This window comes from Apus apus, chromosome 1, assembly GCF_020740795.1.
Source record: "Apus apus isolate bApuApu2 chromosome 1, bApuApu2.pri.cur, whole genome shotgun sequence".
NCBI classification, from domain to species: domain Eukaryota; kingdom Metazoa; phylum Chordata; class Aves; order Apodiformes; family Apodidae; genus Apus; species Apus apus.
This window is the reverse complement of record NC_067282.1, coordinates 141,514,445-141,531,739: the sequence shown is the minus strand read 5'-3', so window position 1 is coordinate 141,531,739 and position 17,295 is coordinate 141,514,445. Positions and strand designations below refer to the sequence as shown.

General features: G+C 45.7%; 1 protein-coding gene across 1 annotated transcript in view; it reads right to left on the bottom strand.

The window, feature by feature from the left end:
- The window catches only part of CACNA2D4 (calcium voltage-gated channel auxiliary subunit alpha2delta 4), a 135,946-nt gene that overhangs the window by 60,670 nt on the left and 57,981 nt on the right, over nucleotides 1-17,295 (bottom strand). Inside the window, exons 25-26 of the mRNA XM_051641026.1 lie at nucleotides 17,036-17,163; nucleotides 13,734-13,814 (exon numbers count right to left, since the gene is read on the bottom strand). Coding sequence (XP_051496986.1) covers nucleotides 13,734-13,814; nucleotides 17,036-17,163 — 209 coding nt within the window. The remainder of the gene's footprint in view (nucleotides 1-13,733; nucleotides 13,815-17,035; nucleotides 17,164-17,295) is intronic.

The following is a 17,295-nucleotide window of genomic DNA, read 5'->3' as shown; positions in this document are numbered from 1 at the left end:
CTCTGGGAGCTTGCAAACATTAATGAATTCACAGAGGCAGAGATTCAGAGAGTATAAAGGCCAGAAGGGACTTTAGATCATCCAGTCTGACCTTCTGCAGATTGCACGCTACTTGGAAAGTGTGTGGAAAAGAACCACAAACATTATTTGAGGGTGGCAGAAAATGCCTTACTGTGAAAGGCTTAAAGAGCTCAATCTGTTTAGCTGATGAAACAGAAAATATAGAAGTTATCCTGTAGAAAGTCCAACAGTGAGTGTTTACATGCAGATAAGGCAAATACTCCAGAAAGGCATCTACCTTTGATTTAAAAAACATTCAAGAGATGAAAAACCCCCTTTTGCCTTAGTACCTTACTACAATAACTATTCATGCCTACTGTTAGCATTCGTGCTTAACATCTCATTTGAATCTGTTTGGTTTCCTGTCACATGGTTTTGTTATGCTTTTCTCCCCTAGATTAAAAACCCAAAAATTCAGCAGCCAGCATTTCTCTCTGTGAACGTACTTCATACTCAATCTCTCAGTCTTCCTTTTCGGTAAGATAAGGAGATTGAGTTCATTAAGTCTTTCACTGTAAAGCATTTTCTCACCTCTGGAATGACACTGTAGCCTTCTGTCATACCCCATCCAATTTTTCCTCCTCCTTTTAGAATTATGCTCCTCATCCATCAAAATCTGTGTGCTATATTGTAGATACTACCCAACTATTGCTATACAATACTAAATACCACCTTTCCCTACTCCTCTCCACCAAACAATGTCTCACAGCACACCCTCTAGGCTGTGTGAACATAGTTCCTACTTCAAAGAAAGAGGCATTTAAAAATGCTCTGGCAAATCCCTAACAAGTAATTTTAAGGGAGCCAGATTATGTGGAACTGGTTCTGATCCCACTCATAACCACCTTTATAGTAGTAAAAATTCACTGGATTTTAAACAAGAGTCTCTAGATCTATGCAGTTCTTGGCAAGAAAATAATCTTGCCCTTTATTTGAGCTAATGGGCCTCTTCTAGCAGTTTCCACTTTCTCATGCCCTCACAGTCTCATATGGTTATCTTTCATATCTCTCCCACTGGACATAAACATCTTTGACTCCTCGATTATTCTTTCTCTCTCTCCCTTATTTTCATCCTCTTGTGACTGATCATTCCCTTTTCAGCGACTGCCCCTGACCAGCTGCTTTTCAGATTCTCCCTTCTCTGATCTCCTCAACTGTCACTTCTCAGCTGCCACAAAACACACCAGCCCCCACATCCCCATCTGCTTTTTAAAGGCTTGTTATCATAAGCAGGGGCTTCTCCGCTCACTCTGTTTTACTTTGCAAAACCCAAATCAGTCAAAAGAAACCACCATGCTGTCAAAGGCTGAGAGGGTGGATTAGGTCAGCCCTGACTTCTGGCCTTCCCAGTGCTGTGCTGGGGCTTTCAGCTGTGGTAATGAGCATAGTTTTATTCAGTCACGACTAAGATAATGGAGTGTGTGAATTACATGGTAAAAAGGCCCAGCCTTGTACCCAAAGGGAGTGCTGCGGTGAACCAGGAAGGGCCCTGAGTGACCACCCCATGGCTCACTTGCTTGCTGGTAGCTGTACTGCGGCATGGTAAGACAAGGGACTTCAGCTGGAGAAGGGACCGGAGGCTAGCAGAGTCTCATCTCTTTATATTCAAGGCACTACCACCTTCTTACAGACTTTTCAAGCCCCAGCTTAAACTCATTTGCTTTTTACCTCAGATTTCGGCTAATGCTGCATTATCCTAGCAGTCAGAAACCCTCTTCTAGTTTTCCACACTAAGTATTTTCATTTTATTTCATTTATTTTAAACATTTCCTCCAAGATGCATTTATTACAGCAAACCTATCTGTTCAAGCCTAGTTGCATGTGGTTAAACAAGCTGGTTTCTCCCAGGCTCTTCTCAAAAAGTCAGGCTTTCCTGTCCTCTCATCATCTTTCTGTCCTGTCTGTACCTATCTTAGTCTATATTCCTTTGCTCAAAACTGTAACACAAAGTAGAGGTCTCTCAGGGCTTTGGATAGGAGCACCAATGCATCCCCATCCCCAATGGAAACACCTGCCCAGGTACATTCCAGGACAATGTTTGCTTCATCTACAACTGCATCACAGTGTCACTCGCCATCATCCTACCATCACTAATACAGAAGTTCTCAGCATTTTTTTCCTGAGCTTTCTCAGGATACATTTGACACTGATCCTACCTGGCTGCCTTTTGGCAAGGATCTCAGGATGAAATCTGGCAGGTGACAAAGGTTCCCTTTCCCTGAATTTCATATACACAATTTCACAATACAGCTTACAATGAGGATCCTCATTGAGACTTGGCAAAATGGGACCAACAGTTCCCAGAAGGACTGCCTCTAGTCCTGCTTGCGGCACTCTATGTCAGCTCTCACAGAGTTCCCAGCTTACACAAGATTTCTAATATTAGCTCTCAAGCATATGACCTTGTCTGTCGTACTACTGCAATTCATTCTGCTTCTAGTACTCCTGCCAAGGTCAAATAAGGCTTTCTCTATGCTATCCTGGTCCTTCCCTGTATTAGCAATGCCTTCTAGTGTTGAATTATCAGGATATTTCACAGAATCACCAAGGTTGGAAAAGACCTTTAAGATCAAGTCCAGCCTATGATCTAACACCACCACATCAGCTAGACCATGGCACTAAGTGCCACATCCAGCCTTTCCTTGAACACATCCAGGGATGGTGCCCCCACCACTTCCCTGGGCAGTCCATTCCAATGTCTAATCCCCCTCTCCATGAGAAAGTGCTTCCTAATGTCCAACCTAACCTTCCTTGGCACAGCTTGAGGCCATGCTCTCTTGTCTTGTTGCTAGCTGCCTGGAAAAAGAGCCCAGCCCCCACCTGACTACAGTCTCCCTTTGGAATACTTGAATAGAGTGATAAGCTCCCCCTGAGTCTCCTCCAGGCTAAACAACCCCAGCTCCCTCAGCCTATCCCTACAAGATTTTCCCTCTAGTCCTCTCACCAGCCTTGTTGCTCTCTTCTGAACCTGCTCCAGCACCTCAATATCCTTCTTGAAGAGACAGGCCCAGAACTGGACACAGTACTGGAGGTCTCACCAGTGCTGTGTACAGGGGGAGAATCACATCCCTGCTCCTGCTGGCCACACCATTCCTGATACAAGCCAGGATGCCATTGGCCTTCTGGGTCACCTGGGCACACTGCTGGCTCATGTTCAACTGGTTGTCAACCAGTACTCCCAGGTCCCTCTCTGCCAGGCTGCTCTCCAGCCACTCTTCGCCAGTCTGTAGCTCTGCCTGGGGTTATTGTGGCCAAAGTGCAGGACCCTACATTTGGTCTTGCTGAATTTCATGCCACTAGCCTCAGCCCATCGACTCAGCCTGTCCAGGTCCTCCTGAAGCTTCTTCCTACCCTCTGGCAGATCGACACTCCGCCCCAGCTTGATGTCATCTTTGAACTTAAGGGTGGACTCAGTTCCCAACTCAGGAGCTCAGTTGTCCTGAGGGTAGCTAGTCTTTTTGTTAAAGACTGAGGCAAAGAAGGTGTTAAGTACCTCAGCCTTTTCCTTGTCCTCCGTTACTAAGTTCCCCCCCATCCAATAAGTAATGAAGATTTTTCCTGACCCTCCTTTTGCTATTAATGTATTTATAAAAGCATTTTTTATTATCTTTTACAGAGATGGCCAGATTAAGTTCTATCTGAGCTTTTGCATCTCTAATTCTCTTTCTGCATGCCCTTACAATATCCTTAAATGCTTCCTGATTCACCTGCCCCTTTTTCCAAAGTTAATAGACTCTTTTTTTAATTCTGAGTTCTTGTAATAGTTCCCAGCTCAACCAAGCTGGTCTTCTTCACCACTGGCTCATTTTTTGGCACACAGGAACAGCCTGCTCCATGCCTTCATAATTTCATTCTTAAAGCAACCCCCACCCTCCTGGGCTCCTTTGGTTTAGAGGGCTGCTTCCCAAGGACTCTCTGAACCAGCGTCCTGAATAGACCAAAGTCAGCCCTCCAGAAGTCCAAAATTGAGATTTTGCTGACAACCCTCCTAACTTAACCACATATTGAAAATTCTGTCATATCAAGGTCACTGTGCCCAAGATGACCTCCAACCACGACATCTTCCACCAGCCCTTCCCTGTTTGTAAACAGTAGGTCTAGCATGGCACTACCCCTGGTGGGCTCACTTACTTCCTCACTGCCTATTGCTATTTGAGTCAGGGTCTTAGGTTAATGTTAGCAAAGACTAATCCCATGGTTGACCATGGATGAGTGCTACAAGTAACCTTTTGCCAGACTCTGATAGGTGATCTTGCTGCTGCCATCTTCCCAGACTGACTTCTACCTTCCTGCCCATTACAACTCCCCTGCTTTTCCTGATCTTCTGTAGTTTAACTAAGTGATTCTTATGTGGCACCATATCAAGTGCTTTACAGAGATGAGGTCTTTGAAATTTCTTCTGCCTACCAGGAAAACAATTATCTGAAAGCAAGCTACCAGCTTAGTGTAGTACGATCTAACATTGATAAACTCATATTGCCTGACTCCCTCTTCCCCTAACTGCTTGGTAATATTTATACTTTCCTTCAAGATCTCCTCTAAAGTGCTACAAACATTATAGAGGTCACACTTACAGGTCTGAGACTTACAAACTTATTTCTCCCCCATCCTTAACCATAACCACTGAATTTTCACTTTTCTGGCCTGTCTGGAGTCACCACTGCGAGTAGAGTTAGAAAAAGAAACCCTTGCTCTAAGTCTGTGTTTCCATGTGCCATCTCTCCTAGGGCCAGAGAGCACCCAAGTCGAGCACTATGAGTGCACTAAGCAGCTTGAGCTGCTTATTCCCAGTAGTCAGCTTGTTTCTTTCCTCAAGGATGACATTGCTGTCCTTATCAGTAACTTGGGCAGAGAGTTCTCTTTGGTTTTCGCTCAGATTATAGCCTCCTTGATCCTGACTTCACTCTTGCTGCCCAGAAGTGGCCTCACTTCTTATTCTCTTTTTTTTTTTTTTTCCCAAATAGCTGAAGAATCTTTTGCTGTTTGTTTTAATCTCCTTTGCAAGGTCTAACTCAGCTTGATTTGTAAGCAATCCTCACTTCATCCCTACATTTCTCAACCTCAAAGACACAGCTTTCTTTGCTTTCTGTTCTCTTTCCACTCCACACAGGCTCTCTGCAGAGCCAGCTTAAGCAGCCTAAGCACCTGCTTGTGGTGACAGACAGATGGAGGCCAACAGAACCAGGCATTGCCATTTACTGACTCCCCAGAAATGTGGGCTCCACAGCATCCCCAAAAGTTGAACTGCTCCCTCCTCACACTCCAGACTTTTCACAGCTGCCTATGAAAGCACTGCCCAGAGCCAGTAGCAGGCTAGCTCTCCACTCACAGGCCCTGGGCCAGCAGTGTTGTCCATGTCCTGCCTGGCTCCTGCACACACAACATCTCTTTCCTGCTTTGGGAAAGCCTGATGCTTCCTAGGGCTTCCAGGCAAGGGGTCTGAGCCAAGGTCTCCATCAGGCAGAAGCAGGATGGTCACTTTCCAACTCTCCTCTCACACCCCCCATGCCTCACCACCCGGCCCATACCCACTGCACCCAACACCTCTGCATGAAGAGCAAGGATAGGGAGATAAAAAGAGAATGGCTATCAGGACAGCCTCTTTATGGTACAGACAGTGAAGGCACAGCATATGAGCATTAGAGAGGAACAAGGAATATATCTGGGAATATTACTGCAATAGGGCTCTAAGCAAACGGGTCTGATCTCATAGCACTTTTTTCTCCTTGAGCAGGAGGCTGTCTAGAGACCTCTTGAAGTGTCTTCCAGCCAGAATTAGCCTATGGTCGGTCCTATGAATAGACTTCTATATTGCAGTGAGGGAAAGCCAGAGGAGTGAAAGGACTTAGGATGGGAAAGGGCTGGTAGTAGGAGTCCCATTGCATAGCCTTATGATGAGGAGATTTGTGCCTTAATTGGATAGGTAGGGCAGGACAAGAAGAAATCAGGAAGCAAACAAGCTGAGTTTGGTGGTAAAAGGAATGTATCCTAGGAGCAGACTGGAGCTGTCCTCAGATCTGATAAGTATCTGTGATTCCCACCTTGGTAAACTTGTCTATTTGTGCCTTGGCTGATTTAAGCCAAGCCACCTCAAAATACACTTCCTATAACCTCCTCTACTGTAGTACTTACCCCCTTCATCCCTACATCTACAGACTGCTTCTGTGAACCCTTTCAGCATCTTCTCCCATGACTTTGCTCCTCTGCTTAACTATAGGTCCTAACACAGGTCATTACATCAATTATACCTATGCTGAGGCTATGGTCTTTGTACAACACTGCTTTCCTCCATGTACTTTAGATGTGGGCTGTTGAGGAGGGACACAGTTAGTGAGTCAACGAAATGGCCTTGCAATCACACAAGTTTCAGGTATGTACCCTGCTTGATCAGAGTTGTTAATGCCACTTGCTTGGCAGTCTAGATCTTCACACAGCTCCTAATGGAAAGGCCTGGCCCATTCATGACCCTCACAGTTTGTCAGCCCCTCTGAACACTGAGTGCACACTGACAGACTCTACACACTGAGCACACTTCTATGTCTGCACAGATGTACATACCTGTGTGCACACAGAAAACACATCAGTACGTAGCCCCACCAGAGACAGAAATAAGTGCAAATGACTGTGAGTATATGCATCTGTTCACACCCCTGGCTACACAGGCAGACAGATGCCACAGCCACACAATGCACTGCAGAGAAACTGCTCATGTGTGCAGGAACACTCATGTACACACAAATCCCTTCACACATGGTGCATCTACACATACTCTACATGCATCATGCTCCCACTGGCCCATGTGGTCCCAGGCAGAGGTACAGGTCACTGCTGATGCTGGCTAGGTAGGAGTTAATGCACGAGAAGCTGGGAAGGAAATTAAAAGCAAAAAAAAAAAAAAGTGGAAAGCCCAGCACATGATTCTTCTCCTATCACATCTGTGCATCCTGGAGCGTGAGAGTAATTGTCTGCAATGAGTCAGACCAAAAGGCACAAGGAAATGGTTGCCATGACAACCCATGCCCTGCTCTAATTCGGCTCAGAATTAAAATTATATCAAGTAATTTGCAAGCAAAGGGAACACAGCAAAGGCACTGGGTGCCAATCTAAAAAATCCAGCTATAAGCAAGCCTCTCCTGAGCCAGTGTCAAGGACTCTTTTCCCTTCAAGCGTGACAGCCATGGCAATCAGAGGAGGTACAGAGGGAGCAGTGGTGGATAACCTCAGGCTAGATGATTTCTGCTGCACACAGCAAGAATGGGCTTCTGGGCTGGAGCTCCAGGCTGGAACAGACTCCAGGACCTGGGATGTCCCAGAGCAATGCCTCACCACACCCCACAAGAGAAATCGTATTGCTTCCAAGTTGTTATGGTGTCCCACTTAAAAAAACACCCTGAAACAGCTGGTGAGGGTAGGATCCAGGCAGAGGCACCTACTGACAGTGGAGGCTCTGTGCTGGGTGAAGCAGTGCCCACATTGTCTGAGGAAAGGAAGGCTGAATCACTTAAATGTTTTTCTACTGATAAGTGGTGCAGCATGCAAACTCCAGCACTCAGTTGAGGCTACAAGGAATTACTTTGGCTATTATTGACTATCGTCTTTGCTTCTCCCCCAGCCAAGGGCTCATGCCCAAGGCAATAAGTAATGCCCAAACACACAGGGAGGAGGCACAATCCCTGTGCTGAAGGTCTTAGAGCCTACACAGACAGCAGATACACCATGGAAGAAAAGGAAATTACTGATGTCCAGGCCTAGGGAGCAGAATGTTATGGAAGATGTCCGTCATAGCTATTTTTGTGTTTATTTTATCCTCAAAAGAATGCTATTTGACTCCCTTGTCACCAGTTACTATCTATGCATGGAGACACCTATATGGAGTTCTGCAGGCAGATGCTTGCTCTTTCTGCCTGTACAGTGACCTGGCTGGAGGATCAGCTTTGGAGAGGGAACCATGTGGCCCCAACACTGATATCAAACCTCAGTGAAAGGCAGAGTTTGTAAAATCAGAGACAGTGCAAAATAAGACAACCATCTCCCTTTTGTTTGGCTCATGGAATGGCTTGTGTCTGTTCCAGAAACACCCCAAAAAGCAGCCTTTATGCTTAGAAGTTTCTTCCTCAAGGCTCAGTATATAAAGTAGATTGCAATGGATGGCAGGCAGATGGATGGATGCAGGATGCAAGAGACACTGATTTTGGCACACCAACAGTGTGCAATGTTGATATCCTGGCCTGCAGGGTATTGGCTCAACCCTCAGGCCAGCCAAACCTGTACTGACTGGTAACAGCCTCCAGACAGATGTCCTGAGAGGTGGAGAAGGCATGGCTGCTGTTAGTACTAAAATCATGCATTTCTGCCTTACCAAGTGCCCCTAACACTTTCTACAACAGAGCTCCCAAGCATGGCTCCTTCAGATGTCTCACATTTTGTCAGATTAAAGGGATGCTTGAGAAACTGCCTGGGTTTTGGGGGTTGCCAGGAGGGAATGGCAACAGGCAGAAACCAGACGTAGCACGTGATGGGCTGAAAACATGTTGAGTTTTTCCTTCTTCCTGTCCTTGGTACCACTGAATGCAGGGGAGACAGTGACTTCCATAAAGGCACCTGGGTGATGTTACAGGAGTTTGGAGAAGTCCCTGCACTGGGATATTGTTGACACAACCTCCAGGATTAAAAGAGGGACAGCATTCCTTCTGAATACACATTCCTTCTGCAGCACACATTCAAGAGATCTGCTGCTCTCAGGTTTTGTATAAGTAACGTTATGCTGGTTTCTGAGCCAGCCTAGTGAAGTAATTTTGATCTTCCAGCTTGGATGCAGTCATTCCCATGTAAAGGTGCTTATATGCTATTGTAGCTTATTTCCATGCATTTTAGCAACTTCTACAGGTGCAACTGTCACTTTCTAGAGAGAAGGTTGAAATGTTTTATCCACCCTAGGAACAAAGCTGTAGAAATACAGAGTTGTGTGTAGATTAGTTTGAAAAGATGCCACAGCAACAGAACTGCTAAAAAAGCCACCTGTACCTCATCTCCCTGCTCTCTGGAGAGGATGGAGAGACATCAAGCTGACCAGTAATAGCTTTTCAAATGAAGGGCTTCTGTTGGACTGATAGAGGTTGGATTTTAACCAATGGGATAATGGAAAAATTACTTCCCAGTACCTATTTTTCAGACTGATAGATTTCAAATATTTCTGAAAAAAAATAATGAATAATAATCTAAGCTTTTTTGAAAATCTGCTCCCACTGTGAGTACAGAGCTCTTCTGAAAATACTGGCATTAATAATCCAGTGTCCCCAAACCCCCTCTCTAAAATAGGGGCAATATTTCCTTTCTCTCACCTTTCTTTGAGCCTGTGAAGGCCTTTCCCTAAATACATCCTGTGTCATCATGGGGTAACGATTTCACTGTGGCCAAACCACTGCAGGTAAGAACTAACAGTAACTTCCAATATACAGGAGATAGGTATTGTAGAAAGTAAACCTGCATTTCCCACAGGCTCATTTGGATTTGTTTTATTAGGCACCACGGAGCCTAAGCATGCCCCATAGCTTGCTAGTATTGGCTGTCTCCCATCCCTGAGACATGACAGCCATGGAAAGGAACATAATGAAAAGAAACCCCTACCAGACCCTGTTGGGACTGGCAGCCAGCTGACAACCACGTAACTCGGAACAGTGAGAAGGTCAGGCAATGAAAGAGACGTCATACACAGCCCCAAGTAACAGCTAAACTCCTGTGCAGATTCCAGCAGTTTCACTGGGGCTTTCAACCACTAAAAGCTTCTGTCAGCAGCTACATGCGATTTCTGTAGTGCACCACCCCCTGAAGACCAGAAAGCCCAAGGCTACTGACTCACAGGAGGGAGCAGATGACAATGCTATCTGGGGCAGGACTTGGCTTGGGGAGAGTGCCATCACAATTCCTTATTTTTCATTTCCAACAAAGTTAGTGTGCGTGAAAGGTACTGAACTGACATCCCAGGAGACAGCTGCCTTTAATTAATTATAATTAATCACCCAGGCATTACTTACTGTTTTCATAGTGGTTTGATGTGCCAAAGCACAATATAGCAGATAGATATTATTAATCCAAAGAAACAGGTATAGCCAAGCCAGAGGTACGTTTGTGTGTGTGGCTTCCAACCAAAGAGATCACATCAACTCAGCTTGCACAGGCAGACACTGCCTTGGCTTCCCCCATGTCCTCTGAGAAACCTGTGGGTACCTTCAGCCCTTTGTAGGTCCTCTTGTGCCCCAGGTACAGAGGCTTGGCCCATGGGAAAAGGAGAGGGATAAGTGAAAAGAGGAAAAGGTAGGGCGGGAAAGAGGACACCACTTTTTTCTCCTAAATTTGGCCACCTCTGCACCTGTCTTTGTGTGAACTAGCCCCTCTAACAGTGAGAGGAGCATCTTGGTCTCCCCCTCAAGCCTGTTCTGAGATTCCCTACTGATCCAAGGCAGACCAAAACAGGAGGAAAGGGACCCCTGTACTCTCCCTCCACCTCTGCCCTCAGCCCTTCAGCCTGGCTGCTCTCTAATTCCATCTGACTGCTCCCCCATGCCCTGACAGTGTCCAGGCCTGCGTCATCTTCCTGGACATTTGATTTTCCAGTTCGCCTTTCTCTGCCTTGGCTGGAGACTGCCATTCCTCTGCCAGAAGAAAAGGGGCCCAATGCTCCCTGTCACTGGTGTCCTCCCCATGGGGGCAACAGGGGTGCTTCCTCCCCACAGGCATGGCTGTAAATCCCAGAGCTTAAGTTTTCACTGAATGCATAACATTTTGGAGTGCTTACAAATCCCCCCAAGCACCGTCAAGTCAAACAAATGACAGTAATAATCAGTGGCAGAATGACAGGCCAGTTCATACCACTTGCACTTTTACAGGGGCATGTAAAAAGCCTCTGTTCTTCCGCTTTTACAGAACTGCATCTACCCACAAACTACAAGCCTACCCAGCTATTTGGCTTTTTGGGAACCAATGCTGGGTACCAAACTGACTTCTGGTAGTATCCTAAGTCTAAATGAACATTGTATCAAGCCCACTCTAGGCTGATGCCATCAGAATAACAATAACATCAATCTGTATCCCATTCTGCTCTGCTTGCCTCTTGCTGTGTCTCCACTCTCTTCCTTCATCCTCCTCCTGTATCGAGGATGGTATCACAGCATTGCCCAGCATCATTTGTGCTGCAGTCTCCACTGTAGGGTGAAGTCCCTTAGAATTGGGTCTCATCTACTCAGAATTATTATATTAGTGTGAGGGGAAGAGAGACCTATATCCTTACTATCAAAGCTGCTATCCTCAAGATAAACAGCCGTGGATTTAAAATTTTTCTATGGTCACAGCACCATAATAGAATTCTGGTAGTGTGACCATAATATTTTTTTTTTTAACCATTCAAAACCCGCCTGGACACGTTCCTGTGTGATGTACTCTAGGTGACCCTGCTCTGGCAGGGAGGTTGGACTAGATGGTCTTTCGAGTCCCTTCCAACCCCTAGGATTCTGTGATTATGAAAGATTCACATGATGAACCTAGTTACTCCCAGGAACAAACAAAAAAACCCAAAGCAGACAGTAATACAGTACCTTTTTGCTTACTGAAACCCCCCCAAATGTTTTATACCTACATCCAAGCCAGCCAATGGAACATACATCAGCAAACCTCTGCACTTCCACTTAAGTCAGTGGTGGCTACAGTTGAGGGCCTGAAGGATTTTGAACCCTTTGGGAGAAATTCTTCCCCTTAGTGCTGCCCTGCAGCCCATACTTTGGATGAAATATGGGTAGATTTTCTAAATGCATAAGAAACAGGGAATAAAGAACACCCCAGGTGAATATACCACGTGTGGAAGTAAGAAGGTGGTTGTGGTCAGGTGACCTAACATGCCTGATAGTGACAGGGACCGTGGTACCTTTAAGGAACAAAAGCAATTGAGAATTTATTTCTGTGTCTCAGCTTCTGCAATTACCAGTGAGGAAACTGGTTTGTTCTGTATCATTTCCACACATGACAGCAATTTTACCTTATTATTACCATTTTAACATGATTTATTTCCCTATTCTCTGCTGCTTTCTCCACCCTCCTCTTCCCTCTGCAGAGGATCCTACCCTTTCACAGCATGTCCACACAGACAGTCAATTCAGCATTCAGCATAACTGAGGGGGTGGAAATCTCCACAGGGGTTGTGAAAAGTGCTGCTGACAGAAGAGAAACGGCTCAGTCAGGGGCAGATCCTCCTGCCACTTGTTCTTGCTCCAGCAGTTCGACCCAGAAGTTTCTTTCCTTGCATTTATGCTGAGTGCCAGATTTACTGCTTCTTTGCCTCTGCTCTAACTCACAGGCCAGGAAACGGAAGGAAAGGATCAAGAAAAACAATTTTTTAATGAAAAAAATGTTTTTTCTCCTCCCAAATTCATGCTTAGAAAAATGCTCCAGTGCTGCATCGGAACCCTTGGTATAGTTTCAATGCTATTTCATTCTCTGCTAGATACATTCATAACAGCACAAACTAGTATCAGTTTTGAGAACATATTCTATGACCCGAGCACCTGCTTAACATGAACCTTACTAAAACCATCTCTATTTCACAGGGGTCTCTGCGCAGGTTTCATAATAATTTTCAGACTTCGAGCTTGAAATCATGGTCTGTTAGTGAAAAGTATTCTTTTGTAACAGCTTTCCTTCAGCTTTTAAGTACTTTCTCAATGTCCAGGGGATAGCAATGGCTGACTCTCGATCTGAAGGTACCCGCTATGTGGTCTTCTCTCTACTGGAAATTCCTATAACAAAGTCATCATTTGGTATCTATTCTGCTTGGTCATTCCTTCCACCAGACAGGACTCCATTCTTTCACAAGCAGCTCTGCATTTCAGCATGTTTCTGGTGATAACTACTCCATTACCTGTTCCAGCAAACTTTTCCCTTAGTGCTTCAAGATCTTAAAACAAATTCCACTGAGCTACATCTTCTCTTGCTCCAATACTCCTACACAGACCATTTAAGTTGGATATGATGCAAGCACCACTGATGAATGCAGATTTGTTTGGCTAAATGGCTGCTCCATTTAACTTGTGAGTTTACTGTAGTTCTGCAAAGGCTGAAGCAATTACTGCAGAAAATGGTAAAAGCTTCACAAGTTTTGGGATTCTGTTGGAATTAGTGTGCTTTATCAATTTTCCAGAAGTGGATGCAGAGCCCAGTACAGGTCTGCCAAAACAAGTTACAAAGGTAAGTTTGGCAATGCTTATGTCTGAATTGGAAATCTAGCAACAAGCCCATTCCACTGGTAGAAGTTATTTTTCAGCTCAGATAACAGTAAGAGATGCATGAACATGCTGTTCTGCCAAAACCAAAAGTGTCTCCTGCAAACAGTTCAAAACCTCCATTGACTTCTTAACCTACTCAATCTCCAAGGAAATACTCTCAAGACACAAATTCACCAGCATTGAAGATGGGAAGTTTCCATTCAAACAGTTTCCTTTTCAAAAGCCTGTCAGTCATTCAGTACCTGTAGTGATATTCTCTGTTTAACCCAGTTTTCAACATCACAAGCTATTGCAGCTCCTGTCATTTCCCTTGAATGACAAGCTCACAGCTCTCTGCTCCCACTCTCAATACAAGAAACAACCACTTAATTAAAGATAAAGAGACAAACCAGAGTGTCCTACCTGCAGCAATACCCATCTTTCCATTCACAGTTACAGCCACAGCTGTGCTCACTGTCACCACGTTTGGCAGGCCACCTCCTTCTGTTAAGACACAAATACAGCAAGATTACAACCAGAGAGGAGTAAAATGCAGCAGCAGCAGCTTGCTCACATACTTTCACATCCAGGCCAGTGTGTATTGTGTGCCTCAACCCTGAAACATCCAAGAGTTGGAGGACTTAATCTTTCAAGTCAACATAAGAAGATATGAGTAGATTTTTTTTTTTTTTCCTCTAGATAATGTCCTATGATAAAAGTAGCATCCTCAGCATAAAATGTGAAAGACTGGTCCCCTCAATTTGGGGCATGTAGAGCTTCTTTTAGGCCAGAAAGCTGCCCTGCTTCATGCACCACCTAACCTCTGCAGACAGAGGAGAAGCAGGACAGGTAATCCTCACACCAGCTCTTGCACAGCAAAGGCCAGGCTTATGCTTAGCTCTGTTACCCAAGTCAGGCCAGCCCCGCAAACTGGAAAGACAGACACAGAACTTGCAGATACTTCCAGGGTGCACTCCATTTTAGAAACAAAGTCTTTTGGGACATTGCTGCCTAAACTCTGTTATGCCCCAGGGTCTCCCGATTATCCTTTAGCTGCTGCTTTAAGTATTCTCTGGGTCCTGTGTCACATCTGCCAGCCCTGCGCAGATCTCTTAGCTCCCACAGGGCACTTAAAATAGCACGGCCGGATAGGTTTAAACAACAGAACCTCACCTCCCCTCTGCCAGTGCACTTGTTTCAGTCTGCAACTGTCCATGTGACAGATTCAATTTCTGTATTTTTTTAAAGCGATTAGATTAGCTTCAGCTGGGGCACCTCTTTTGGAACTGCCAGGGGACACTGTGAAGGTCAGCGTGATCGATTTAGCCTGTAACTGATCCCCTCCTCGTGTGCTGTATGGAAATCTCTTGCTCAGACAGATGGGCCAGGGATTCTTCCCAAGAGCTCCAGCATTTGTTACTGCTTTCCATTTCTGCCTTCATCATTCTAGGTAGTTCCCAGTGTGTCCAGAGCACAAGTCAGTGTCTATCACAACTTAGCCTGGAGTCTCTCACTAAAATATATATATATATATATATATATATATATATTATTTTTTTTTTGACTGAAGCCAGATTATTTGACCAAGGATGTCAGAAACAGTAAAGTCCTAGTGAAACAAATACCCAGCCAACTTATCCTCACATGTGTTGAGCCTGATCCTGCCATTACAGTGAACCCCAAATGTCTTGCTCTTTCTAGGATGAGACAAAGAGGAAGAATATACTTAGCATCTCTAGAAAAAAACCCAAACCCAAACAACATACCACCCTACACATGAGATACCTGGGCTGCAAGAACAGTTCTACTTGCAAAGACTGCCCTGCTGTTGTCTTCCCTGTGGGACTTTTAGACACTGGAAGGAAGTATCCCAGATAAATTATTCTGATGACCTGCAGCCATTCCTGCTGGTTTCTTCCCCAACTGGAAGGTCTTGGGCTCTTCCCTCTTATGTGATGACAAGTGCATCTGGCATGAAAACCCCGTCACAGTGCAAGCGTGTACCAAGTCTCATGGAAAGGATGAAAGGGGGACTTTGGGACCTAATCATCAAGATTTTTGTAAGAAACTGGGCAGCTTATTCTGGCCAAAAGGTGGGGCACCCCTTCTTCATCAGATATCAAGGAAGGGCCTGGACTCCGCTCTGATAGTGAAGCACTGTGGCTCAGAAGCATGAGTATGATTTCCTGGCTCTTCAAAGGCATCTTCTTGTGTGATCTCATGGATCAGTCTCTCTAAGCTGAGCTGCTTGTCTCTAAACAGATGAAGGATCTCCCCTACAGTTTAGAGCATAAGGTCTTCAGGGCCAGGCACTACTTCTTACAATGTGCCCACAGAGTTTCCAGGTGAATTGGGTCCTGGACTGATAGCCATATAATACTAAAAACAGTGGCACCTGCTTGTCTACTGCGTTTATCCATGCAAAACTACCTGTGACTTCTCAGAAAGCTGCATCAAGCTATGACCCCAATGTTTAGTCAGCAGTGACTACTGGGGCCAGGGTAATGGCTGCCTTGGGAAGTCCCACTGGGTGACACTGACTGGTTCTCTAACCCCTGCTCTGTTCCAAAGAACAAATGCTATGGCATGCAAGGGAGTAAAACATCCCTCCTGCTACGCCTCCCCATCTCCACATTTGCATTTTAAGTGAGATGTAAGGGTGCTGGGCAGAGAGGCTTTCATGGAAGGTTTAAAGAGTTTTCTTTTTCTATCCCTCTACCTTGGCATCCTGGTTCATCTCTTGCATCCCAGTCTGGTTTTCTCCTCTGCTACTTGCTTTCCCACCCACCAGCCTCCCACCACTGCGCCACAAAAAGCTTTAACAGCTAAAGTGCTGAGCTCTGTGACAGAGATGGAGTGCTAGGGGCCAGGGAGGGGCACAGAGGGGATTTCTGCCTTCTGTGTAGGAGGCTCACATGACTATTTTGTTTTGATTGTTTCGATCTAGGCTCTTCAGCTCTCTTCCAGCTTTTGAGGAGGTCATGGTTGGCCCTGCACACTCACAGGAACCAACATCCTAAGCAAGAGACACTAAAAAGCCACTCCTTGCTTAGCTCTTTGGTTTAAGCTCCTTAGCTGAGCAAGAGGCACCATAGTCTCAGTATGATCAGACCAAGGGATCAGTAAGGCACCCTCACCAAGAGGAAACTATGGAAAAGCCCTCTCTTTTCCTCCACCCATCTTCCATAACAAACCCATGCTTTCCTGTCATGAAAAGTGATGGACAAAATTACTCCCTCTGAACTTGTATTTGCTGAGTGAGTGCTTGCTGATCCCACATGAGTCCCATCTGTTACTGTCATCCAGTCCTCCTGATGATATTCCTTCCCAGGACTGGGTCACGCATGTGTCCAATTTCTTCAGTGACACCTTTCCCTTCCCATTCTCCTGGTTCACACGTTCTCCATCCCCACAAGTACCTTATGACCTAAATCCTTAGGTCTGCCCAGGCTCTCTTTGCATTTCCATGCAGACTTCACCTCCTGTGAAGCCGCACGTTACACAGCCCTGCCTTTTACACAGCTCGTAGCTTTGTCTTTCCACCGTGCCCAGTTACCTTGGCCATGACCCCTTCTCCTCTACGCTGGTGTGAACACCAAGAGGCCAGGTCTCAGCACATCCCAGTAGGCAAGAGACAGCGATAAAGGGATCAGGATGAGCATGGTGTGTGTGTGGGGGGCAGATGTGAAAGGGTTTTTCTTCCCCTCTCCTCAGGCTGGGGTTACCTGAGTCTTCTTCTGATAGAATGCTGTAGATGAAGCTCCCAGGGGGATGTTCGGCCGCCCGGCGGTACCACAAAGGGAAGTGATCCATGGTGAAGATACTTTCCTTGTCCTTCCGTGTCAGGAATTTCCTGCCGGGAGAAAACCCAGGGGAGGCTTTGCACGGTGCGGAGCAGCGGCAGCCTTCCTTGGGGCAGTGCAGCGGGGGGCTGGGGGGCTGGGGGAGCACCACCTGCACCTCACCACCCGGGGCTTGCCCTGGG